The 27,437-nt window shown below is 40.4% G+C and overlaps 1 protein-coding gene and 1 long non-coding RNA gene across 6 annotated transcripts in view; one reads left to right on the top strand and one right to left on the bottom strand.

The window, feature by feature from the left end:
- Positions 1-3,734: 3,734 nt before the first annotated feature.
- On the bottom strand, positions 3,735-5,240 carry LOC142361162 (uncharacterized). Its single transcript, XR_012763733.1, has 3 exons — positions 4,944-5,240; positions 4,759-4,848; positions 3,735-3,915 (listed from the first exon to the last, which is right to left on the bottom strand). It is a non-coding gene; the product is annotated as an uncharacterized LOC142361162 (long non-coding RNA).
- A 3,027-nt stretch (positions 5,241-8,267) lies between these two features.
- DNAJC13 (DnaJ heat shock protein family (Hsp40) member C13) overlaps positions 8,268-27,437 on the top strand; it is a 57,960-nt gene continuing 38,790 nt past the window's right edge. For 3 of the 5 annotated variants that reach the window (XR_012763732.1, XM_075418873.1, XM_075418871.1), the window contains exons 1-12: positions 8,268-8,512; positions 14,601-14,681; positions 21,120-21,195; positions 21,699-21,848; positions 22,213-22,254; positions 23,393-23,593; positions 24,702-24,908; positions 24,992-25,087; positions 25,238-25,329; positions 26,157-26,323; positions 26,423-26,502; positions 26,582-26,751. Coding sequence is in view for 4 of the 5 variants with exons in the window: in XM_075418873.1 (XP_075274988.1) it covers positions 14,614-14,681; positions 21,120-21,195; positions 21,699-21,848; positions 22,213-22,254; positions 23,393-23,593; positions 24,702-24,908; positions 24,992-25,087; positions 25,238-25,329; positions 26,157-26,323; positions 26,423-26,502; positions 26,582-26,751 (1,349 nt within the window). In the remaining variant the exon portion in view is untranslated. Of the gene's footprint in view, positions 8,513-12,613; positions 12,732-14,600; positions 14,682-21,119; positions 21,196-21,698; positions 21,849-22,212; positions 22,255-23,392; positions 23,594-24,701; positions 24,909-24,991; positions 25,088-25,237; positions 25,330-26,156; positions 26,324-26,422; positions 26,503-26,581; positions 26,752-27,437 lie in introns of those variants that run through there. The other 2 variants (XM_075418874.1, XM_075418872.1) reach the window with 2 other exon arrangements.

Raw genomic sequence — 27,437 nt, 5'->3', positions numbered from 1 at the left:
TTTTTTTACTAGCAGTTTGCATCCTGATACTTAATTTGTAAGAATGAATGTTGTATATTTTTCCACGTTAAATCGTGGCTCTCATTTTAGCCAGTACTTCTGAAGGGCAACTCTTGTACTTTACTGAAATCAAGTCCTGAAAGTTGTCAGGGGGAAGAGGAGAGCCTACAGAAAGTTGGTCATTATCTGGAGATTCAGAGTCAAGGACTCTAGAGTAACTGTGCAAGACCTTTCAGATCCGAGATCTGTCTGCATCAAGGAGGAGGCACAGCTCACTTGAAACGCCTCCCAGGATCAGGGCCTTTTCTGGCTCCAGCAGGAGTTTCAGGTTTAAATGGGAATTCAGTCAGATGTACCTTTGTGCCATCAGTGTGTGACATGCCAGCTCTTCCATGCAGCGACAGGGTGGCTTTCTGTGCCACCCTTTGTGGTGGGAAGTTACAGCAGGATGTAAGGCTACAAGTGGTTAACAAAATACCATTACTAATGATTTTTAGCATTCTGACTGAAGTGAGGTGAAAGCAAAGCCACTATCATTAATTTTCAGCTTTCCATGGTAAAAAATGGGGGAAGAGAGCAGCTTAGATAAGATGGGTATACTACAAAACCATATACACATGAAGCTATACTAACCTTTAAAATACTTGTGAACAGTTTCTGTAGAGAGCAGGGGCAGCTCTTAAGCAGCAGCAGCCAAAATGTGGAGAGCGGCAGGTGTTGTGCATGCCATTTTCTGTGCCATGGTGCTGCAGCCAGAGGTGTCTGGTGAAATCTCATAACGAAGCAGTTGAATGCTGTGAGAAGTTGAACACAGCTCAGCAAAGCAGATCTGAACCACCATGGATGCCTGTCTACCAGTAAGCAGATAATTGCACTCTGTTGTTTAACTGAACTTCCATGAAAATAAAATATGTTTTGGTAAAATCCACCATGAAAATGTGTTCTGCTTGTGGATCCTGTGTATAGGGGATCAAGATATTGGCAGGTACCTTTGATATTAAAGCTTGAGCTTAAATTGTTATAAAAAAAATACAACTTCCACTTATTATGCTACTTATACTTTTTAGCCAGAAGTCTTTTCATTGCTGCTGCTGCTGCTATGACAGTGATCTGTTCACAGATGGATTAGAGTTGAGGAACATTATTAGGCCACAAAATGTTCTTGTTTTTGCAAAACCACCTTGCAGCTGTATCTTTCGTACATGGTTAGATTGCATTTCTCAGCTACCCATCATTCTAAACGGTAAAGAGCATACCACAGGCTATGGGAGGGGTTTAAAAAAAGGAAAAATGCAAGAATCCTTCCAATTCACATTCTTTCTCAAGAAGCTATCATTTCAAAGGCTTGGCCTGCAGGTTATGCCATCACAATCTCCTCTGCTCTTCTCTATGTGTTTCATGAGCAATTTTTCATGGAGGAAAGACTGGATATTCTCAAGAACATTCTTACTGTTTGACAATAACAAGGATTTTCCGATTCCTTGAGTCACTGTGGGCAAGGGTAATAATTCCTGTTTGTTGCTTTGTTCACAGTTATTTCCACTGGGCATTACAATCTCACTCATTTTTAATTCTGGGATTTGACTCTGGGCTAGGGAATCAGAGGACTAGTACTTACTTTTCCTCTATAAACTGTACAGGCTGCAGTGGGGAATCAAGCATACGTAGTTGACTCCCTCATAACTCTCGCTGATGAATGCTGCAGTGCCTAAGCAGAGAACCTGTTGCTTGGTTTTCTGAGGTCCTTTTGGTTTGGATGAACAAATCTAAATACCTGGAAGGCACTGCAGCTATAGATACATTTGAGGAATTTCACTGTTATTCCCAGAGCAGTTCTACCAAAAAATCCCTCTGACCGAGTTTTCCTACTATTCCACTAATTTACTCTGCTTGTGAAAAATTTTGCACAGTGTTCAAAATCACTTTTTTTGGAGCATTTTTTTCTGTTGTGTTACTTTAATTGCTGAACATAATTCTTGGCCACTCTGTCAACCTCCAGTTTCTCAAATTCGTAGCATTCCTATTCCTGAGCTAGTATTTAAATTTAACTTAGCCCTTTCCACAAGAATCAACCTTTAAAATTTAAACTGACAAATAAATTCACAATTCAAAGTCTTAAGTGTTAGAATTTCATAAGGTAAGAACATGATTTCAGATATGTAGGGCCCATAAAACATGACATGATATGGTGTCGCATATATCAACACATTGAATAAGCCTGCAATGTACACTATCATCTGTTTTGGTATTACTGACCATAAAAAGAAACAGGGAAAGAATCAGACAGCAGTTTTGCTTTTTTACAGGAGGAATGTGGTTTTGCTAAGAGATACATGATTTTTAAACTTGCTCTAGGATACTTGGAAATTACACACAAGAACATACAGAAGAAGAAACATTAATGTACTTTCAACTAGGCAAATATTAGAAGCAGAAGGGTCTTGTGAAAATAAATTAATTCATGTTCCTGGAGCACTCAGTGTACTGAAGAACGTAACAGAAATGTCAATATGGAAATTAATAAATCTGGAGCTTGAATAATAGAGTCCGTATAGCACACACTAAGGAAATCTTCGTCCAGCAAACCGAGCAATGTGGATAGAACACAGTATCGCATACATGTTGATTCAATGAGTCCTTTCATCTTGTGGAATGAATAAGGCAAAGTTCCCATGGAAAAAAAGATACGTAAGCATGCAACTATTTGCAAAGGCAGTCCCCATCTTCTGGAAATTTCTAACTCTTAAAGTCTTTTAGTTTTACAGTGTCAATATTGCATAGCTGTTTATGTGTGTGGATGTATAATTCTCCAGGATTATTTAAAAAGTCCACATAATTATGATATGGGATTATATCATATACCACTTCCAGATCTGCAATACAGATCTCTGCCAAGAGAACTAACAGTAACTAGCAACAGAATTAAGGTGACATCCACTAGAGAGGCTGTTAAATACATTTGGGCATTAGGATTCTCAGCTGGAGTCATCCTGGAGAAACCATGGGTTCTGTTTTAGCAGACTATTGTGGGTACTGCTTCTTTTGCCCTCTCTTTTTCAGCCTGTTGATCAGCTAAGCTGTTTCTCCCTCTCCTTGCTTCTACATTTGAATCTTCCTAGCATCTTACACTGGCTCGGCTCCTGCTCCTCACAATATTCCTGAGCTCAGTCTCTGTCTCCTTCCATAGCCATTCCCAGTCTTGCAGCTACTTGTACAATTAATAGTGTTTTCCTATGCCAGATCAAGATGTTTCCCTCCTTACTCTTCTCCTTTTACTTTCCCTCGTGTGTGGGTTGTCTGTACCAATCTTCTTGAGAAAAAGTCCTCTTCTCCCTACACAACTGTTTCTTCTGTTCATAGTCTATTTTCTTCAAATTTTCCAAAATCGTAGCCTCACAGCTCTTCCTATCTTCCCAGCTCTCAAGTCTAGCCTGTCGAAGCTAACTGGTCACTCCCTTTCTCCCTTCTCAGCTGTTCCAATATCTTTATCCACCCTATGACTGTCATATGCAAAATCCACTCCTACCACATCGGCCTCAACTAGCACCTGCTCTCCAGTTCTGCTCTTCCTTGCTCTTCCTTTCCCACGGTCCAATTTCTTCTTCTCCTAGGCCTCTTGCCTTTCTCACAGCCTACTACTTCAATGCCTCTCTGTGTTTTACGCCATTCCACTGCATGTGCTGTGTGTCAACAGTGGGAAGACAAAAAGACTGGGACATGTTCCGTACCTTCTGTCACAAAGTGGTCCCCAAGAGCCAGATACTTCAAAGAGCAGTTAACCTTAAGCAGGCTTGCAATACTAAGATGAAGCGTCCTCAGGATGAACTAAGCATTTGGAAATCTTCAGTGTCGTATTTTATCAAGGTTTCCATTGAACACGTGTGAACAGAGTTTTTTCAGATGTACTTAACCTGGCTAAATGCAATCAAAAGAGAAGGTAGTTATGGACTTTCTCTATGAAAGGGTTATTTTCTTTTACATGCTATAACCAATGTATTTCTCCTTTACTTTTTCCTTTGAAAAAATGTAACTACACATTTTTAAACAAAGTAATTCTGTTCACAGTTGTTACACCATTGTTCTTTGCTATAAAGGTCAATGAAAAGACTCACTGTACTATGAATAACATCTGAGATATTAAGTAAATCTCTTACATTCATTGTAATTACATCAGAGATACCCACATAAATTACTAAGACTGGACTGCTACTCATACTGAAACCTATCCATTGGAAGGTAAAAGAGTTAAAAGCTAATCTGCAGGTGATCGTCAAAAGACACACCAAAAAGACCAAGTTATACAGGGCTATGGGTGGATGAAGAGATCAAAAGTTAATGCGGCAGTATTTACTGCACACGTCAATGCCAAAACGAAAGCGTTATCCAAACAGAAGAGCTTACTGTAGGCAAAAGGAATGGTATGAATATGAACAGAGTTTAGCATGAATCACTGTATTGAAGATACTCCTTATTAATAATTCAACAAAATTCAGTAACAGTATCATGAAGCTAATTAGCTTACGCTGCAGTTATTATCAAGCTATTATCTGAGATAACAAGTTACCATTTAATGAGGCTATCAGGAAATATAGACTTATTAATAAGGAGCATCTAGAAGTTACCTTTTAATTAATCATGCATAGAAGATAAATTACCAATATTATCTGCATTTATTTTTAGACAAAATATGTCAAGATACATAAAAATTTGATGTGAGCTTTGAACTGCTGGCAAACTGTCAGGATAGTCTTAATGCACCTTTGGGATAAGAAAGAGTAGAACAAAGCCTGATCCAGTAAGGTAGGTCTGTTTGCCGTCAGGCCCTCTGTGTAACCTGTATTTTGGCATCTGCAACAAATAAGGTGTAAAAGTGACAAGATTCACAAGAGAGGTTTTCAAAGGCATCTTACTTTACTGGTTTCAGGTGAGACTTGCACGCTTACCTCCCCCTTGTTCCTTTGAAAATCCTTCTGTTTACCTCTACCAGTCAAGTCCTATAATTAGGCATCAAAGTATTATTGCTATTGTTATCTGGTGCCCTAAAAAATACAATTATTAAGCATATTCCCCTCTTGATCATCCCAAATGTATACTAAGCTGCGGTGTACCACTTACATACAATCTTTAAGAAGACTGGATAGATCCCCATCACTTTATGGCAGAAAAACAGCAGTCAGTCTCAGAGTGGATGGTCCTGCAACCTCCTACTATAAATATGTTGTGAAGGTGATGTAATTATTCCCAATTCTACTAGGAACTTATTTTCTTGTAAGACAAAGAAGGATGGAGGAATCTCTCCTTCCTCCAGAAAGCTGACGCAAAATCCTGCCCCATCATTAGAGACAGTACTAGGAAAAGGAGTTCATTTGTCCTGTGCTTGCTGCATGCAGGCAGGGTAGAAATTTGTTCTTTGCTACTGCTATAAACCACGATACATCTGTTTTAAAAATCATAGGAGCTCTGCTATTATAGGTTGTATTTACAATCATCGTATTTACTGTTGCGGCAGAGAATCCTAGCACTGGCTCTCTAATGTTTCAAAGTACTGTAGTGTGCTTGAAGAATTCAGCCATCCTAAACCACAGTCTTTCAGATCAGGTGCTGATCACAGAAATAGTCCAGCGGAGCGTTAATTATTTAGTAGTGGACTAGAACTCTTCATTCCTCCCAGATTTCAATAATTGGATGGTAAGGAGAGGCCTTGCTCTGTAGATTGGAGATGGCCTGTACTCTTCTGCAAATGACAGTATTTAAACTGACAAGGTCAGATTGACATTTGCAGTAATTCTTCAGACGAAAGATTTGGAAGTAATGAAGATGGGCTCACTTCTCCAAAGTGGACTGAAGCAACTGAACAGTTTATCTTTCAGGAAGGCATCAAAACAGTGCTTTTTTATTCTTATTTTAATAATGAGAATGGCTCTAATATGGCTTCTGACTCTGTAAGTGACTGGGAAAGCTAAGGGTGAAACACTACCCATGTCACAGCTAATAATAAAACTGCCATTGACATTAACGGATTGAGGATTTTGTTCACTTTCTTTTTAATAGCTTTTTAAAATAAAACTGTAAACTTTAAAATTGGAAGATGGTGTTAAAACCACAATTTTTGTATTCCGGGCTTTCCACAAACATTTCAGTAACCAGAAAAACAAGGTCCTATCTCTAAAAATATCGAGTAGTATCACCTCACAAGAAAAAATGACCAAGAAAACTAGAATGCTGTTGTCTGCACACAATCATAATTTCACATATGCTTTACAATTGTTATGAAATCCTGGTCTACTTCAATTTCTGAAAGATATTTTACCATGTTGTACAATATAATTTCTATAACTTCTTGCCTGAACTGCTAACACACCTTTCTTGTTTTTTCTCTGAATAATTATTTCAAAATGATTATTCCACTTTATCTTATATTTTCTCACTCTTAATCTGTATCTTCCTTTCCTTTTATCTTTCTTCTGCTTTAGAACTGAAGTTAACATCACTACTTACACAAAACCATGTCTCAAAATAGAGGTAGCGAATAAAAGAAAAAAGACAAGTAAAAACTAAGTTTGTTACTGAAATACTAGCTTCAGCTGAATAAATAAGCTGAAATACAATCTATGTTGTCTGATTAAAATCTGGCTATGAAAATACTGATTCCTAGTTTGTTACACCAATTTCATTATGCAAATATTTTTTGGCCTCAGGTAATAAACATCTAAGAAGCTGTTGCTTTACTTGCTGTATTTTACCTACCTATATCAACAATACAAAAATGTACTAAGTCAAAATATAACCCCCCTGAAAAAAAAAATTGACCAAGCCATCTAATCAACAAGAACAGAAAAAAATCCCTCCAAAAACTCTTCCATGCACTCAGCTGAGGAAGCTCTTCTGAATTGTATCATCTTCCTCTGAAATTAGATTTCTGCTATTCCTAGCACGTTAATAAAACATTCAATCTTTGTTCCGCCTCAAAGTTCTGTGACCGAAAGTAATTTGTCAGCTTCCTCCGTGTAACGTTATTTTCCCATTAGCGCTATTATGCCATGGTGGTCCAGATTCAGAGCACTAGAGTTATAAAAAAGAATGATTTATTAGTATTTAAATAGCTTACGTAAAATACAAGACATGAAGGATAGTTTATATAACAATGAATAGGATATTAAAAAACAGCAATATATTGCCTGTGATTTTAATTTGCTTTTCTCCAAGATAATTAGTTCCAGTTATAATCTGTTCCTCAATTCTCTCTTCATCTGCAGGCTTTAAGAACACTATTTTAAAGGAAAGGCATGGTAAGCTCGTGTGTTCTCATGTGAGTCATATTTCAAAGTATTTACATCAATCTTTAAGCATTTTAAGGAAATCATGGCAAGCTGTTATAATGCTGTCTTACGTCTTAATGGATATAAATCTTATGTACGTTACAGGATATTGGAAGTCAACAGAGCCCTGTAACAACTTTCGAGGGTGGTTAGTCAACCACATAAATCAGTGGTTCAGCTACATTAAAATGGGATTTAACGTTATTTGTACAGTCACACAAATAATACGCATAATTAAAAAGCGTACTTTGTTTTTTGATTGTTAAATGTGTCTTTCACGGCTTGATGACATACGTTCTCAAAAAGGAGACTACAGGTAACATTTTGTATGTAATTAAAGCACCTCTCATTTGCTACGTACTTCTGTGATGAGCGTGAAACCAGCACCAGGCCTCAGAAACGCAGCACCGGGGTGCCGCAGGCACAGAAAACCGGCGGTGCTGCAGCCGTCACAGCCCCAGCCACAGGACTCCGGGAGCTGGGCGCTCTAGAAACTACTGTCCAGCCCCGAACTAGTTGATCTACTCTAGACCAACGGGCTAAACTCTGTTAAAATACAGTCGAGAGCAAATCGAGGCCGGGAGCCCCTCACATCCCCAGCCGAGCCCCCGGAGCCGCCTCACCCGCTCCCCCCGCCACCTCCTCACGCCGCACCCGAGCCCGCCCGAGCCTCGCGCCGGCCCCGCCCAGCCGAGAACTGAGGCGGCGGGGAAGGGCGGGGGGGAGAACTTTGCGCACCCCCCCTTGGCAGCTTTACGCATGCGCAAGGAGCCGCTCTGCCCCCCACCCCCCAGCGCCCGCCCCTCAGGTTCCCGGCAGGGCAGGGCAGGGCAGGGGAGGGGGCAAGGGGCGGGAGGAGGGAGGAGGGAAGGCGAGGCGGCTCGACGGGCCGGGCCGGGCCGGGCCGGGCCGGCGCGGCGCGGCCGCCGGAGGGAGGGGGTATATCAGCTGACCGCGTCCCGTGACGGCCTTGGGCTTGACGGCGGCTGCGTCGAGAGGGCGGTCTTGCTGCCGGAGTTAAGATGGCGGCCTCCAGCGCCAGACTCTGAGGGAGCTGGAGAGGTGTAGCGGCTGCCGGGTGGAGGGTGAGGGGCGAGGGCTCCGCTCAGTGGCCCTTCGCCCTTATCGCCGGCAGCGGCGGGAAGCGCAGTGCCGGTGGGGGCAGGTCCGGGCAGCGCAGGCTCCCCGGCCAGGTAAATCCCAGCGGCGGGGGAGATGAGGCGGCGGCCCCCGCCTCCTTCCAGAGCCCCGGGCGGGGCCGCTGGGCGCCCGGGTGCTGTTCGAGGCCGTGTGGGTGGGGGGCGCGGCGGGCCGCGGGGGCTGTGAGGGAGCGGGGCCGGAGGCAGCGGTCGCTGCCGCCTGCGGGCCGAGGCTTCCGCCGGCAGAGCCCCCGGGTCCTTGCCTCAGCCGCGGAGCGGGGAGAGGCGGGCACCGGGGGGCGCCCGCGGCCCGGGGCGGGGGCGGTGACCCTGCGGCCCTCATCCCCAGGTGCGGTACCTGTTTTGCTACGAGCCGCTCCCAGGCCTTTCTCTTCCTGTATCTCCCAGCGGAGGAGAGGCTGGCTGTCTCTCGAGCCTCAGCCTGTCTGGTGCTTCGCAAATGAGATCTGTGACAGTGAGTCTGAGAAGATGAAGTTCAGTAGATAGCTGCTTTGTTTCCTGTTGCTTAGCACTGGTTAAATAATACTGTATTTAAGAAAATATTCCTTGTTTTGGAACTTAAGTTCTTTGAAGTCGAAACCTTTTCTTCTTGATAATTAGAAGATTGTCTACATAGGCTACTTGCATGTAGCAAGATATCTAGAAAAGGAGGAAGGCTGTCGAAGGGACTGCTAGCGATTCAAGTTTCATCTTTCAATTGTGTTGGGAAGATGCTGTTCAAACCAGTTGCCATGGCTTAGTTCGGAATAACAGGGCCAGTATTATAGGTGTAAAAACTATGCTTGGCTATAGCCAGCTTCAGTTTATAGATATGCATCTTGGTCTAATTCCTGGCTGCTGTAGGCAGCCAAGTGCCAGAACACTTAACCAGAAACTACTGACTCCTTTCCATTATTACTGACGTTTTTTTCCACTTGCCACAAATTTCTAAGTGTTTGGAGACTCGGAGCCAAGTATCCATACTTGTTTAGTGTAGACTTTCCAGGAACTTTACCTTGCTTTTTAGCCTTGCTGGAATAAACTTCTAAAAAGATGTATTTTGTATGTATTACTCGCTTCTCTGGGTGTCATGTGGTATTTTTCATAGTTTCCAGATGTGTCTTGAGGGACTGAATCACTGTGTATTTCCAGATTTTAAGCGTTATGCTTGGGATTGGTTTTAAGGGCCAGATTTGTGTTTCAGACTGAGCAAATGTCTTTCAGACTTTCTTTTTACTTGTGTTTGAAGCTCATTAAGTGAAGCTTACTGACTTTATAAAATAATTCATACATACACTCGTATTGTGAAGTTTTAATCTTCAACTGTTTAACCTCTCAATTTGCTTCTAAAAAACTATTCTCATGCCAAAAAAACCTTAACAATTATCCTACCTCACTAATAAAACTTAAAATAGAACAATATTCTGAAGAAATATAACAAGATGGCTAAACTATTACCCTTTTGTTTTGATAGTCACCTGTCTAGCTGGTGAATCAGGTTGGATCATTGATACAGCAGAATGCTAATGTAGACGGAAAATAAACAAGTGTGGAAGATTCTGGTTATCCTCAGCACTGGTCCTCAATGAGGGAATGAGAGCAGGCAGCTGGAGGATGGACACTAAAGTTGTCACCATTATTTCTGGTGATGGCGAGATTGAAATTTTCAGCGTGTTTGCATCCTGCACTACAGAATGTGGCAGTGCTGCTGTCACTGAGGCAGCTTGCACTAATCCTCTTGTAAGGAGCTGGTGGGTTGCATCTCTTCCTCCACTTACAAAAATGGCCGTGCAACAGATGAACAAATCTCAGTTTCCACAACTAATTAGGATGTAGTTCTCAAAGAGCAGAGTTCTGTTTAGGGAAGAGAAAGAAGTTTGGTGTTTGTTTAAGAAAAAAATGTCTGAAAGCAAAACTCTGGTGGTTAGCACACACAGCAGTGAAAGAGGCAGGGGATGTCTAGACAGCTAAAACATTTCAGTGCAGAAAATCTCATTTATTTAAATAATGCATTTAAAGCTACGAATGAGTACATGACTGGAAGTAAGGCTTCAGACCTTTAAGCTGAAAGGTAGGTATGTAGAAGCACAGGTTAACAGAACCTTGGGGTTCTTTTTTCGGTGCTTTGCTCTCATTTCTTTCCAGTTAGTCCCTGTTTTTATCCTGTTGGTATGTCTTCTCTCTCTCAGGGAAGTCACACTTGAGTGTGATGTGAGTATCTGTCCCTGTGTAGTATAGACTCGCCAGGAACTTTACCTTGTATTTTAGCCTTGCTGGAATAAATTTTTAAAAAGAAATCTCAGTTTATCAGCATTTCTCTTCCTCTTACCCCCAAGAAATCTCAGTTTCTTACCAGCATTTCTCCTCTTCCTCCCCCCAGTGGAACAGAATAATAATCCTGTTCAGGGCTCTGAAGTGCTACCTTAGCATAGGTTAAACCTTCACTTAAGAAGTATATAGAAGCTTTGTAATAGGAGAGGAGTAAAGTGATGAGGAGAAAAGTCAATCTGAATTCTGCACTAAACTTTGAACCCATGTCCAAACTTCTGACTTTATTTAAACTGAGGAATACTTATGTGTTAATTAGAGCTGTGCCTGTTGCTGTGATGCCTGCAAGGTCACAGCTTTGTTTCAAACTCTACAAGTGTTAGTCTGAGACTGCCTTGCCTGTTTCCTGAAATAGGTTTTGTTTTCCAAGATGGTAATTTTTTTTATTTTTTTTTTTAAGAATGTAAAATCCTGGAAAAGTGGAAAGTGTAAGTGGGTTGAACACAGCTTGTGTAATGTACCTATTAATGTAGCTTAAACTCTGAGGCAGGGGGAGTCCTGGCAGCAGTTCAGGCCCTTTAATTTTAGGGGTCGCTATTTTTGGTATATGGCAGCACACAAAAATGTGGTTTCAACTCTTCCTCCAAAAGCTGTTTCATTGCTACTTCCCAAACTGCAAGAACCAAATAGGAGAGTATGGCTGAACTTCTGCCTTGTGAAAAAGCTCACTGAAATACCCAGGTATTGGGGGAGTGCTTTAATTAACTTCTGAAAAGAAGTTGCAAGTCATGGAGAATATTTTGCCTGCGAGAACCTCAGATTGTTTGACTGTACTTTGCATTCAGCATGCTCTCTCTCTCAGCCAGATGAAACATGTTTATAACTGCTACTTTCAAAGTACTTGTTGGCTCTACTTCATTAGAAGTGGAAAAACTGAACTAGGTGTTTCTCAGTACTAAACCATCGAGAGCCATCAGTATGGCATATCCAATGGCTGTAATATGTTCAAAATAACCTTTGAAGTTGTGATTTTTCTATTATCACATACCCCAGGACCCTAAGATGATCATTAAAATTGGGTTCTGATTGTCCTGGATGCTTTTATGAGTGAAATAAGGAATTGTAACTCCATTTTTGTGTCAAGTCCGTCAACTTTTTAAAAGCCTCTTGAATATAGGAAGAAGAGGTAAAGGTTGCAAGAATGTTCTCTTATTTTGGGAAATTAATACGATGTGACTGGGCAGGCTGCTGTAGCTTACGCTGGCAATATGGCTCAACTTGACTAAGCATAAAACCTGATGTGCTCTGCAAAGTCCATGGTTATACCAACTTGGGTACTAAAATTACAGTGTATCATGCTGTAGATAGTATAGTAGGAGTGATGCCATGCTGGTTGTGCCAGAATGAATGAAGGAAGATAACTTCATGGTTTCTTCTAAAAGGTCTTTGTCTTTGGCATCAACTATTTTTTTCATCTTGCTCTTACTGTGGAGCCAAAGACAACTGAAAAATGATGCTGGACTTTGACATAGCAGCTCGGAACACTAGGCTATTGTTAGCCTTGTTCCCTGTTAAGCTGCAGGAAAATGTGTACAAGAATTAATTGTTACTAGATTTTGGCATATATTGCTTCTATGCTAGTCTTCTTAGTGCGAGAGATAGTTACAATCACTGTCCAGAAGCGCAGAGAGTAAAGCATCAAAGCTTAATCATTTTAATAGTTGTAATATAAACCAAAAAAAGCAGTATAGTGAATTTGTCACTTCTACCTCATGTACAATACTTCATGTATCAGTATCCTGAGTCTAGTTAGATGCTGGTGTTAAAATTAATGGAAGCTGCTGGTAGTTCATAAATGAGTGCTTCTCAGTTCAGTATTATTAAGAGTAGATGTTTGCCAGTATGAGAACATATTGCTCAAAATACTGTAGAGCAGGTGGTATCAGGTCTGGGAGACTTAACAGAGCTGGTCAGAGGAGTGGTGTTGACGAAACTGGAAGTACAGGTAAGTATGGTATTAGAAGACCTATTTAGTGGAGCTAGTCTTGTTATAAGCATTTTATTCTATTTTTATTAATACATTAGTCAATGTCAAGAAAATGGCTTAAAAAAGGAGATATAAAAATTGAGTAATCTGGTGCTTTGTTCTGAAAGATAACTTTAAAACACAAACTGATCAAATCTCAAGTGTGCTACTATACAGTAAGATCTGTGTAGTTTGGACCAACAGTGTACTGTTTTGATGCTTATCCATGGCAATAGTAATACAACAGAGTTCTTAAACTGGGCAAAATGGAGAACTTCAGGAATTAATGCTGTTGAATGTTTTATCCCTCATGAAACTTTGTTTCCAAAAACTGGATTTAGAGACTTTAACTTGCCACAAGTTAAGGGGCTATTAACTCTGAAAATTTGGCTCAAAGATTGAGTCCCTGAAATATGTAAATACTGTTTTTTCTCTCTTTCTAGAGGCACTACCACAAGTTCTCTTTAGTAGGTGGTGATGATTGCACTGGTTCTTTGCCTGAGGGAAGGAATTCTCAAGTTCATTTCAGTCGGGCTATCCATTCTTCATGTTCATGCCTACATAACTGCTACAGTCTTTGCTCAGAAAGACAATAGCCTGAAGTTGTAGGGGGTAGAAATTAACCATGAGCTAATGTTACAGGTCATTCATCTCAGAATGAGATATATTCCTTTGCCAAATCAAATAGTTAGCTGAATGTAAAAAGATAACTGGAGTTGTAACTAACTTTCAGTGCGGTGCTAACTGGGATTGGTTTACTTTAGCATTGCTTCAGGCAAGCTATAAATATGAATTCTTGCAGGCTAGCATAAGTGTGTAATGTTTTGGGGGATGCCACCACATTAATGGTGTGAACCTGAGAGTAGTACCAGTCTGTAATCAAGAGCAGGGAAGCCTGTTTTGACACATTTGAAAATAAAACTAATGCTGTAGCAGTAAAATGAGAATGACAACTTCACTCTTGCAACTTGATCAGGGTACATCCACTTAAGTGCCTTGTGTATATATAACAACAGCAAGGTAAAGTAAAAGGGGAGTTAATTTCCCAAGTACTCAACATGCACCTGTTTAAATCATGGAAGATAGTGTTTAGTGTTGAGAAGCATTCCTTAGAACTTAGCAGCTCCTAAAGCAATGATCCAGTCAAGCAGTTGTGGGCAAGTTTTGCTGAATTCCTGTGCATGTTTAGGGAATGGGTATTCATGTGTGAAATAAGCATGTCAGGATGCAGAGTGGTGGGATTGCTTAAACTTTTACAGCACAGAAGGGGTACTTAGTCAGCTCTTTCATCACAATGCTTGGCTAATAAGTAAGTTTCTCGACTTCAAATTCCATTTCAAACTGGAAAATAGGCTGTTCTATCTATCCAGATTTCTCCTCGCTGTGTTTTTTTTCTAAATGGCAGTAGGAATCTGGCATAGCTGGAGTTATGGACACAGGGTGCTGGAATCATTTTGGTATCAAAATTTTCAGGAGTTAAGCATTCTGGCGATGACATAAGATACACTTGAATCTGAATGTGCGCAAGTGCAGTGAAAGTAGTGTGATTTACAATAATATGGCAAATAATAGGGCATAAATTACTGTACCCTGGTACTGTTAAAAAGTAACTGGTGTAACAAAATCAGTGGGGAAACTAATAATTTATGTTCAGCTCCATGTGCAACTTAGTCCATGAATTGTTTGATAAATGTCAGTATTCCTGGGTTTTTTGTGTGTGTGTAATTGACAAAGCAGTGACTTTGTTTAAAAACAATGTCTTTTTGTCTTGAAGCATATTGATGATTAGTGAACTTTGGTTTTAAGTGAAAATCAGGAGTACTAACAGGATGTCTCTCTTGTTTTCAGGTCTTGGCACAGGATGAATATAATTAGAGAAAACAGAGATCTTGCTTGTTTCTACACAACAAAACATTCATGGAGGGGAAAGTAAGTATTTTAAAGTTTGGTGGTTTTTTTTTTTTGTGACACTTATCCTCTCCATTATTAGATTTAACTGCATGGTTCCTGTATTAATAGAGAAAAATTGAACTTAAGGCTCTTGCTGCTTGGTCTCTCAATTAGAGTCAATTTGGATGTTAAACATTGTGTCTTAGCCTTCCTCTGCACATGTTCCCACGCTTCAATGTAGCTCTGAAACAGACCACCTGGCTTACTTAGCTTCTGAGTCTCTTGAACTTACTTTATAAATCACTAATTTTGAAGTGGAAAGCCTTCTCAGAACAGGTTCTTGGAGGACTATCGTCTTACGTACTTTAATAGATGAGGGTCACTAGTCCACACATATACTTAACACATTGTATAACAGACTATCTGTTAAACTACTAACTGAGATTATTTGAAGCCTTTTGTTGCTAGAAATACGTACACTTCATCCCTAATGGGAGTCTTGGACCTAAAAATGAATTTTCAGTGATGCTTCTGTCTGCAGAAGCTAGGGAACTTCAAACAGTGTAACAGATACCAATTATGATAGTTCAATGGATTATTTTATTAGAAGTCAGCTGTTGTGCATACTTTTTTAAACTTTGTAGGACTTCCTTTGGTATCCTTGCCCATTGTTCCTTCTCACATGCATAGTAGTGCTTTTCCCTGCTACCTAAACATCGACAGAATAAGGAGGGTATGTTGTCTGCACCTCGGGAGTATAAGTACTGCTTTATTCTAATGATTATACTGAGAAGTGATGTCTGAATCTGTCGTTTGACCATTAAGTTGAAACTGGGGTGGGTGTTTTGGCTGTCTGCTGATAGATAAATCATGAATTCTTCCTATCAGAGATTGGGAATGCTGGGAAGGAAAGGAGGATGGGATTGCAAGGAGTGGCAGCCATAGATCTTTCTCAGTTGTGCTTTGAAGAACCATGAGATGGCTGCAGTGTCTAATCAAAAAGCTGCCTGCCTTTTTGTCAGCAAAAATTAAAGCTTTGGGTAATTCAGGGTCCAGAGTGGGCTGAGGAGCTGTCTGAGGGCAAAATCTTTCCTCTGCCAAGGCAGGTTCTTGATTGACCTGAAATAAGTAGTTTAATATTTAGTTTTACCTCATTAGAGTTCTAGCTGATACTTGTGTAAATTGAGTCTTACATGAGTTAAGATCCAGGAATTTGGATTTGTGTGGGCATGGGTGAAGAAACTGTTTCCTTTGGTAATAATAAGATACTGTGTCGGGGTAGAACATTAGAACAGTTTTTTCCTCTTAATCTTTCTGTTCTGCAACAGAAAATATCTAGTCCTTTGCTCTGAAGTTACTGTGGCATAGCTGCGAATTTGATGCACGTACAATTCGAGCCATTTGGTGAAAATTAAATACACAGAACTTGGATTGCTTCTCTTGCCCAGTGCTTTCCATTAAAGAGCCTATTCCTACTTGATGCAAGCTGTTAGACTAGTATGATCTTGAGCTTTGACGGTAGTGTTCTGATAAACTATGAAGTTTTCTAGAACTTCAGACTAAGTCTAAACCAGAGGTTTAGTTTAAAAGGTGAACAGCAATTTTCACATAATGAAGAGGAAAGGAGTATTTGATGAGTAGTTGCCTCTTGTTGTGTTGCAGCAGAAGCTTATATGGCTTTTGGTAAGCTTATTTGAATACTTAAGCCCACTCAGTTCATGGTTATACATTCTCAATATAAACTATGGATAACATTTAACAAAAAAGCAGTTACTTAATGTGTAGTGCTAAATAAGACTGAATCCCTTTGACCTTTTAGATGATTTGTCACTTTAATTATGGGCTGTGTGCATGGCAGTTGAAGTATTTTCTAGTAGTACAGATGATGATGCTCCAGTGTCAATCTGTAGTTCTGTAAAATTAATAAACAGTGTCTTTCTCTTGAATGTGGTGATATAAATTTGTTTGAGGTTCATCCTGATTAAAAAAAAATAGAGCTTCTGACCTACTGGGAAGAGGACATTTGGTTCAAATTCTTTTCAAAACATCCTGGCATTAGACTCTACTGCAGGGTAGTTTGAGAGGTAGTGAATGGTGAAGTCTTCAAAGGGCTGGAGGGATAAATACTTTTCTACAGATTTGAAGGTGAAGTTCTGGACAAGAGTATGTTTAGGCTGCATGTAAGAACTGACTTCCGAGTCTCCTTCTCCGCTCGTGCGACAAGATTTGGTCCTCTGAATTTGCCTCAGGAGAGACGATGAAGAATGGTAATTCAGCAAATCTGCTGTTCTGTCTTGTGTTCCTTGTCTCATCACATACTAAGAATGCTGGATAATAAATATACTTCCTAGATCTTGAAATGCTGGCTTGAGCATGAGGGGAGAGAGGGAAGGGGCTATAGTGTTTGGAAACTGGTCTTCAATTATTTGTAAATGTTGCAGATCCTTATTCTGCCACAAAGCACTATAAAGCTCTTTAGTATGTGAAGTGAGTAAAGAAATTGTAAAACAAGTAATAAAGCACTTTATTACTTGTGATAAGTTAAATTTCTTTAGAACACCATAAACAAGCCTTATTTGTAAATTGCATAAAAGACAGAATACCTACCTAAATTGTGCAACAAGAGGAGAGGACACAGTTGATTTGTTTGAAAGATTTTTCATATCATCTAAGAACTGCAGTGTTCTTTGGCAGACTGAATATAGTGGAATTATTAGCAGCCAGAGCAACTTCAAATGTTAACTTCATTACTAGACTTCTGTTGCATCTTAAATAAGGAAAAATCAACTACGTGGAAAAACAAATAGGTTTTTCAAATAGATTAAACATCTTGAAGGAGGCAGGTCACTTCAATATTACTGATTTTTTTTTTTTTTTTCTAAGCTTTGACGTTAGTAAGCACTTCCTTTAATTCCTAGACAATCTTCTCTGGGACAGTATTGACTTGAACTTGCACCAGTTTGAATAATAATGGAAATGATGGGGAATTAAGTTTGTGAAACTGACTCTGTCAAACAGATACTCTTGGCCTTGCTATTATGAAAGAGGGGAGGATAGGTCAAGAAACATGAGGGAGCAGCTTTGAATGTATCTGAAGCCCATGCAAAGCTTGACCTTACACAGAAGTAACGGCTTGTGCTGCAGACCTGGCAAGTGAGAGACAAGCGACTGCAACACAAAAATGCAGAGAAAGGGAAGAAACAACCTGCTTCTTCATGCAGTGTCTAGTATGGCATGGATCCAGATTAGCTAGTCAGCCATCTGGTTGATGCTATCCTGTTCTTTCCGTAGCAAACCCACAGTTTACCCAGAACTGAAACTTCAGTTGCTACACTGAATCAGTGTTAATGTGGAAAACTAGTCAAACTATGTTTATTTGCTTCAAGTTCAAGAAAGGCGTCCATGTTCAGATCCTGTTTCTTTGGTCAGAGAACAGTTACTAGAACTGGCTCTGGTTCAGGTTTGGCTTGACTTTCTGAGCAGGATTGCTTCCAGATGGAAGTACCCTAGAACAAGAAGTTTGTACAGGTAGTAAGGGATTGGTAATAATCCTCTATTTCAAACAGTGGTTACTTGTGTTGCAAAACTTTCTGCTTCACAAATATGTAAATAGTATATATGTGTAAAGAGTTGTTCAGGATATGCTGTGAAGACGTCTAAGAAATTAAATCATGGTAAGACTTCCATTTTGCACTCAATGCATCTATATTTCTTGACTTTAGCTCACTACTGCTTGTTTCTGATACGCCTGAAACGCAAGCAGCTACCTTACTACAGCTGTTCTTTAAGCACTGTGGCAGTTAACATATCTGTAATATTGATATACAATGACTAGCTGCATATTGAACTATAGCTTCAGTCATCTGAGCCTTTGAGTTTAGTAGTCTTACGTTTTCCTCAAGATGAAGAAAATTAGGCTTGGCCATAGTATCACTTTGAGTTGTTACAGTATTGTGACCAGGTGTGTAAATTGGATTATTTCATGTCACAACGGTTGTCTGAGACACCTTCCAACCCAAACCATGCTATGATCTGTTTGACACTACCTTAAAGATGATCTAGTTCCAACCTCTATGCCATGGGTAGGGACACCTTCCACTAGAGCAAGTTGCTCAAAGTCCTGTGCAGCCTGGCCTTGAACACTTATAGGAAGGGGGCATCCGCGAGTTCTCTGGGCAGCCTATTCCAGTGCCTCATCACCCTCATGGTGAAGAATTTCTTCCTTATATCTAGTCTAAATCTACCCTCTTTCAGATTAAAACCGTTACCCCTTATCCTGTCGCTACAGGCCCTTGTAAAAAGTCCCCCTCCAGCTTTCTCGTAGGCGCACTTCAGGTACTGGAAGGCTGCCTTCTTTTCTGCAGGCTGAACAACCCCAACTCTTCTGGCCTTTGCTCAGAAGAGAGGTGCTCCAGCCCTCTCATCATTTTTGTGGCCCTCCTCTGGACCTGCTCCAACAGGTCCATGTCTTTCCTGTGCTGAGGGCTCCAGAGCTGGACGCAGGACTCCTGGGCGGGTCTCACAAGAGCAGAGACACAGAATCCCCTTCCTGGACCTGCTGGCCACACTTCTCTTGATGCAGCCTGGGATACAGTTGGTTTTCTGGGCTGCGAGTGCACATTGCTGGGTCGTGTTGAGCTTCTTGTCAGCCAACACCCCCACGTCCTCCTCCTCAGGGCTGCTCTCAATCCCTTCATCTCCCAGCCTGTAGTGGTACTGGGATTTGCCTGACCCAGGTGCAGGACGTTGCACTTGACCTAGTTGAACTTCATGAGGTTCACACAGGTCAAGGTCTGTCTGGATGGCATCCCTTCTCTCCAGTCTGTGAGCTGGACCACACAGGTTGGTGTCATCTGTGAACGGGCTGAGGGTGCACTTTATCCCACTGTGCTTGTCACCAACAAAAAAGTTAAACAGCAGCAGTCCCAATACTGACCCCCGAGGAACACAACTTGCCACTGGTCTTCACTTGGACATTGAACCATTCACTGCAACTCTGTGACCATCCAGCCAAATCCTTATCCACTGAGTGGTCCATACGTCAAGTCCATGTCTCTCCATTTTAGAGACAAAGATGTCGTGAGGGACAGTGTCAAATGCTTTGCACAAGTCCAGACAGATGACACAGTAATCCCATCGTAAAAGGCCACCAAATTTGTCAGGCACATTTTGCTCTTAGTGAAGCCATGTTGGCTGTCACCAGTCACCTTCTCATTTTCTATGTGCCTAAGCATGGTTTCAGAAGGATCTGTTCAATGATCTTACTGGGCACAGAGGTGAGACTAACACGCCTGTACTTCTCCGGGTCTTCCTTTTTACCCTTTTTAAAAATGGGGGTTATGTTTTCCCTTTTCCAGTCACTGGGAACTTCACTGGGCTGCCATGACTTCTCAAATATGATGGGTAGTGGCTTAGTAATTTCATCTGACAGTTCCCTTGGGACCTGTGGATCTGCTTTATGAGGTCCTGTGGACTTGTGCACCTTCAGGTTCCTTAGATAGTCTTGAAGCTGAACTTCTCCTACAGTGGACAGTTCTTCATTCTCCCAGTCCCGATTTTTGCCTTCTGCAGCTTGGGCAGTGTGGCTGGAGCACTTGCTGGTGAAGAGTGAGGCAAAAAAGTCACTGAGTACCTCAGTGTTCTGCATATCCTAGGTAGCCAGGTCTCCTGTGTCCTTTCAGAGAGGGCCCACGTTTTCCCTACCCTTCCTTTTATCACTGACACACCTGTAGAAGCTTTTCTTGTTGCCCTTGACATCCCTGGCCAGATTTACTTCCATCAGGGCTTTAGCTTTCCTAACCTGATCCCTCGCTGCTCGGCCAGTTTCTGTGTATTCCTTCCGTGCTCCCTGTCCTTGCTTCTGCACTGTAGGCTTCCTTTGTGTGCTTGAGTTTGTCCAGGAGCTCCTTGTTCATCTGTGCAGGCCTCCTGGTGTTTTTTGCCTGACTTCCTCTCTGTTGGGATACATCGCTCCTGAGCTTGGAGGAGGTGATCCTTGAACATTAACCAACTTTCTTGGGCCCCTCTTTGCACCAGAGTTGTATCCCATGGTATTCTACGGAGCAGGTCCCTGAAGAGGCCAAAGTCTGCTTTCATGAAGTCTGCTGAAGATGCTTTAGAATATTGCAGGAATACCTTTTTTCCTATCTGTGTAGTCTTTTTATAATTTATTCTGGTCTGGTAGTACCTTCTAGTACAAGTTTCAAGAGTCTTTGGTTCTGACTTAGCCACTAACATAGGAAAAGATATGCATAAAGAAATGCATTTGAGGGTATTTAACTTATATGTCACTGTTGCGGATATACAGAACAGAGGAGCTTAACATATTACAACGGTAAACTGAAAACTAACAACAAAGAAAACCTCATATCCATTTTCTAACAATTACTTTTATATAGCTTCTTAACATAGTTTTTGCAGTTCAACAGGTTTTTTTTCTGTGACTTCTGGAGGAACTAACGCTCTTATGTATTCTAGGTATAAGCGAGTCTTTTCAGTTGGAACCCATGCCATCACCACATACAATCCCAACACACTAGAAGTTACAAATCAGGTAACCGTTGTTTTTGAACAAGGCTCTTTTGAGTTGATTTCTGACTTGTGTTCACTATCCAGAGTGAGAAGTGGCATTCAGTATTCAGAAATTATCTAGTCTGACAAGATCTCAGCAAAACCAGAAGGTATGGCAGCTGCTACAAAAATAAACATAACAGGAAACCGGTGTTGCCTTCACTAACTCTACAAATATCCCATAGTTTTTGTACTTCTATGCAATCTGTCTTTATTGGCCAATAAGTAGTGGTTTACTTCTGGGTGTGCTGTTCTGATTGAACTGGGATAAGTTTGATCACTGTAAGGCTATGTCCCAGAAGGGAATCAAGACACTTATTTACTTTGTAGAGTATTGAATAGGAAGCTTAAGCTAAAGCTGTCACTTAGCGTGCTAGCTATTGTCTCATTACAGCAAATCAGTTGTAGGTACTAAGGGCCTTTGAGTGGAGGAGATGTAGCTTTAAAATTACTAACAGTATAACCTAATTACTTTCAATTGTCTAGTGGCCTTATGGAGATATCTGTAGTATTTCTCCTGTTGGAAAAGGACAAGGAACAGAATTTAGTCTCACTTTTCGCAAAGGAAGTGGAAAGAAGTCTGAAACTCTGAAGTTTTCCACAGAGCACAGAACAGAACTCCTTACAGAAGCACTGGTAAGACTTTTTTTTTTCTCTCTTTTTTTTCTCTTCAAGCAAGCAGTAAGTACTTGGTTATCATTACCATTTGTGGTAGCTTACTATGCTTTCTTTCCTTACATAAGAAGGAGGAAAGCAAGTTGTCTTTTGAGCTGTTATGTTAATAAACTTGGTCTAGTGTCAGTTGCAGCAGCTAGTGCATGATTCTTAAATAGCGAGTAAAGCTACAAATACTGAATATATTAAACTGCAGTGGAACAGTGAGCCTTCAAGGAGGCTTTAGTTCGACTCCCTTAAAAGAGGGTACGCTTAAACGTAGACATTATGGATAGATTAGCTATCATATTTGCATTCATTCATGGTTAACTTTTTTTTAAAACAGAGATTCAGGACAGACTTTTCAGAAGGAAAAATCACAGGACGGGTAAGTGTCTGGCTTGTCTGGAGCATATGCAGTTTAATGAAATGATCTAAAGAACTAAACCTCTGCGTTGTTCATGTATGTTATGCTTGTCTGTATGCACTACCTAAAATAGCTTTTGTAAATTTGGATCTGAAGTCTCGGTTTGAGAAGAGAAAGCTAATAGTTTGTTCAAAAGCAATGGGAACCTTTTGAACAGTAGAATATTTGAGTTCTCTTCACTTGGCCTGAGGCTTATAGTGGTACACTTAAAGGCCCTGAATGCTACTGCTGAAAGAAAGGGCTTTGCTGTATAGAGTCCATGTTTGAAGAGAAGGAAGAAGAAAAACATAAACTTTGATTCATTATTCAATGTTTACTGCTTCCAGCGTCTTACTTTCTGTCTGTAAAGAATTTTCTGCATAACAACCTGAACACTTGATGTGGGAATACTGTTTCCTAGGAAGGCTTCTGTAGGTTAAGATTGAAAACAAAGATTGCCATTTAATGAGTCTTGGTAATATAGTAATAAACAAGGCATTATACAGGGCTGGACTTTGTATTTTGGTGTTATGTCATCTTGTCTAAGAAGATAGCATGTAAAGTAACTTGAAGCATTGCATAGAATAAACCTTCAGTGATGAGCATGGTGACACTGCTGGATTATGGGGGTCCTCTTTGTGTTACTGTAGTTTAGAACAGACCCCTAACTTTTGCTGGTTTCAGTAAGTCTGTATTTGTAATGCAGTATGACTGCAGGAGTTGAAAAATTTACACTACAGTGATAAGTTTACCTTAATTCAGTCTTGATTAGCTAAATAGCAGCATCTGGAGTAATAACTATTTCCCTGTCTAACCACAGTGCACATAGTCTGTGTGTAGAGCACTTTCTGTGGCAAGAGAAACTTACTCCTTTTTGGAGCGGCTGTTACAGGATTGCTGTTCTGTCTTCAAAATGCATTGTTTAAGCTGTGACTTCTTTGTCAGTTGACAGCTATTTTCCTTTGATTCATAGTGTTCCTAACATAGATAAGATCATTAAAGGAAGTGGTATATTTTTTTTTGTACTTTACACCCACGCTGCTTACTAGTTTAGAAAAGAATTATTGCTGTGTAGTAAAGGAGTGTGTATGTAGATGTCTAAAAGCAGCTCTCTGTGCAGAGGTATAACTGCTATAAACATCACTGGAGTGATACGAGGAAACCTGTGATTCTGGAAGTGACTCCTGGAGGTATTGACCAAATTGATCCTGCAACAAATAAAGTCCTGTGCTCCTATGACTACAGAAACATTGAAGGCTTTGTTGATATTGCTGGCTATCAAGGAGGCTTCTGTATCCTCTATGGAGGATTTAGTAGATTGGTGAGTACTGAAACAAATCATGTTGGTATGGTGCTTATGATGTTTATAGCTGCATATTTAATAAATGATGCTTCAAAGTAATTTAAGCATATGATTATGTGCATTTTTGGGACTGAGCTGTGGAGCCTCAAGGCTTGTGGACAGGTATTAAAGCATCTTTTCTACAGGAAATTAGTTAAAACATTTGAGAGCAATGGGGAGGGTGTTTTTGCTTATTAAAAAACTTATTTGCTTATTTAAAAACTACAGAGCGTAAAATATCCGATTAATTATATTTGGATAGTGAATATGAATGCAATGTGGACATGGAGTTTTCTGGCATTTCTCAAAGTTTAAAGAGATGACAGGCAGTATTACTAATCTACCTAACTCACGGAGGGATTCTAACCAGAAATAGATCCATCAGTGGTGATGCTTCCTTTTTAGGCCTGTGATCTGATACTCAGCAGCTTTACTTGGGAAATACTACAGTGTAATGTTGGTTTCAAAATCTTAAAAGGGTTTCTGTGTACTATACTGCAAGCAGCTGAAATGGATCTTTAGGAATTAATTTGTGGTTAGTAATGTAAATACAGCTACCTTGGTCACTACTAACAAAATAGGACTCTGTTCTCTAGATCAGGGTTTCCACGTCTTTTGTATTTCGTCATGCTTGTCTCTGGCATAAAACTAGCAGTATATAATTGATCTTCTAGAGCTGCCTTAAGCTTGCCTAGCAAGGCTGGATAGCAGCCCTTACAGGTGGTAGCTGGGCCTGCCACTGTGGTTCTCTGGCTCCTCACTGCTGCCAGGCTGTCAGGATCTGTTGCCAAGGGTGGCTAGGCAGGTCATACAGACCTTTAATAGTATGCTAATGTCTAGCAGGGTATTCTTTAGGAATAGCGGCTATAGATACTTTTTTTTAAAGGCAAATGTGAAATTAATAGTGGATCTCTTGTGTAATAAATATGTCTTCTCTTTATACAATGCACTTAGCAAAGACAAACCTAGCTGCTGGGAAGATTCTCTTCTTTTAGGTATATAGTGGAGGATTATTTATAGAACTGTGATTTCTGGAGCTATGCCATATTTTTCACCTGTGGTTTTTTTTCCTTGTCAAAACTTGTAGCACCTGTTTGCATCTGAGCAGAGGGAGGAAATTATCAAAAGTGCAATAGAGCATGCTGGCAACTTCATAGGTATCTCTCTGCGGATAAGGAAGGAATCCCTAGAATTTGACCAATACTTGAATCTTCGCTTTGGAAAATACAGCAATGATGAATCTGTAACATCTTTAGCAGAGTTTGTTGTTCAGAAAATAACGCCTAGGCACTTGGTAAGGCTATCAGACTGAACTTACTTGCTTTCTCTTAAGTGCTAAGAACACTCTTTCCTAACACGCCTTTTTTTTTTTTTAAGGAACCTGTGAAAAGAGTACTGGCTCTCACAGAAGCTTGCTTAGTTGAGCGGGATCCAGCTACCTATAACATTGCAACTTTGAAACCTTTAGGCGAGGTAAGAGGCAACCTTTCTCAGTATCACTTCTTCAGATAAAAGCTCTAAAAGATGACAGTAGTAGGAATCTGACAGTATACCTAAGATAGCCTTAATTTGTAGAGTAGATAAATAATACTGCTTCATGAATGTGTTTCTTATCTCTTTTAGGTATTTGCAATAGTATGTGACTGTGAAAACCCCCAGCTTTTTACCATTGAATTTATCAAAGGACAAACTCGGAAATACTCTTCAACAGAAAGGTAGCTGGAGCTCCTGTGGGTTTTAAACTCAAATTGAAGTTGCCATTGTAGTGCTTCTAGTTTCTTGGCTTCCATAAACTCTGACCCTTGGAAGTGTTAACTCCAAGCCTTGCTATTCTAGTGGTCTGCCACTTACAAATCAAGATTTGTTACAGAATCTAAATCTGCCCTTTACCTTCATTCTAACTTTAAACAGATCTGTCCAGAAGTTTTCTGATGAACATGTAAGGATGTTGAACAGTTAAATATAGCCTGTTTCTCCTCAGCAGTGTTGTTCTGTATATGTTGTACTTGGCTAAACAGTATATCCGAGACAGGGAAAGAAAGCACAATTTAAGTGATGTGAAATAGTCAAGGCTATAACCCCTATGCACCATCTGCTTGAGATGATCTTGGTTGATTCTATTTAAAACAACCAACAGAACAGTCCCTGAGTGCACTTGCAGTTGTAATGCAGTCTGATCCTGCTAACTGAGGTTTTGTAGAAAGCACAGTCATAAATCAGCTTGCAACATGTGTAACTCATTAACAGATAATCTAGAGCTGATCTCTTTAGTGAAAGGCTGCAGCTGGCTATACTGGGTGTAAGACAGCTCTGTTCTTACAGTGAATAAAGGAACACTTGAAAGTTAGTGACTTCTTCCAGAGGTGTAGCTGTTAGCACTACTGCTGGTAAGAGATTTGAAGTATTGTTGCCTTTCATTCTGTGCTTGACTTTTTTTTTTTTTTTTTTTTTTTCTTCCTCCCTCCTATTTTTCTTACAACTTGGTTCTTTAGCTTCACTTTTCTGGTCTAAATTGTACTTGTGTGTCTTTCTCGTAACCCAGAGATTCTCTCCTGGCTAGCTTGTTGGATGGAGTGAGAGCTTCTGGTAACAGAGATGTCTGTGTGAAAATGACCTCCACGCACAAAGGCCAGCGTTGGGGCTTACTCAGTATGCCTGTAGATGAAGAAGTAGAGAGTCTTCATCTGAGGTTTTTGGCTGCTCCTCCAAGTAAGATGATGCTTATTACATGGTTTTATAGTGCTGTTTAAAGCATCCAGATATTTAGTCAGGTCCTGCGCACTTAACTTCTGTTATGTCTTCTTCCAGATGGTAACTTTGCAGATGCTGTGTTCAGGTTCAATGCAAACATTTCCTACAGCGGGGTACTACATGCAGTTACACAAGATGTAAGAATAAATCCTCTGCCTATCCTTTTAAGATGTTGTTAATGCATAAAGATACTACTAATTATTATTTCTTAACTAGGGTTTGTTCTCGGAAAACAAGGAGAAACTCATTAATAATGCCATAACAGCATTGCTTTCGCAAGAGGGAGATATTGCAGCATCTAATGCAGAGCTTGAAAGCCAGTTCCAAGCAGTAAGACGACTAGTGGCTTCAAAAGCGGGATTTCTTGCCTTTACGCAGCTTCCAAAGTAAGTAAGAAGTCTCTTCAAGCTTGAAAGTAATAGGTGAGAACAGTTCTTGAACTTTTGATGATACCTTACCTTCAAAAACTTACCTTCAGTCTCACTTCTGAAAAAGACTGGAAGACTTTGTATGTGGTTGCTTCCAGTAGTATGAGACTGTCATTAGGCTTGAACATAAATTGAGAATCGCAAATGATCATGAGTATGTAAAGCTTATTCTTCCTTTGCTAAATACCCTCTGCCTTGAGTCAAATATGGTTTAATGTTTTTGCTAGTGGAAAGACTTCTAAAATGCACTTTCATCTGTCCTTGAAGTAGGCAGTTCTTCATTCTTAAAGTATGTTGATGCCATTGCTATCTTCAGTTCAACACAAGATTAAACTCAACATTAGGAAATTGAGTTGTACTCCTACAGTAAGTACAGGCTGCCTGGATTTTGTCTTAATCGGAGAACATAAGGAAGCCGAACAACTGCCTGTTTTTGTTCTGAAAATGAAAAATTCTTTGGAATATTTCTGACTCTAGACTATGGGGTAAATGAATGATGGGGAAACTTAGTCTGAGACCTTCATAAAGTTCTATTGCTCTGTGAAGTGCAGTGTCCTGTACTATTGCTATCCTGTAACTACAGAAATATGTCTTTGCTTTGGTGAATGTGCTCTTAGCATATTGTTAAGTCAATATTAATGTTT

This window comes from Opisthocomus hoazin, chromosome 4 (assembly GCF_030867145.1).
Source record: "Opisthocomus hoazin isolate bOpiHoa1 chromosome 4, bOpiHoa1.hap1, whole genome shotgun sequence".
NCBI classification, from domain to species: domain Eukaryota; kingdom Metazoa; phylum Chordata; class Aves; order Opisthocomiformes; family Opisthocomidae; genus Opisthocomus; species Opisthocomus hoazin.
The sequence above is the reverse complement of the archived record's forward strand: the minus strand, read 5'-3'. Positions and strand labels throughout refer to the sequence as shown.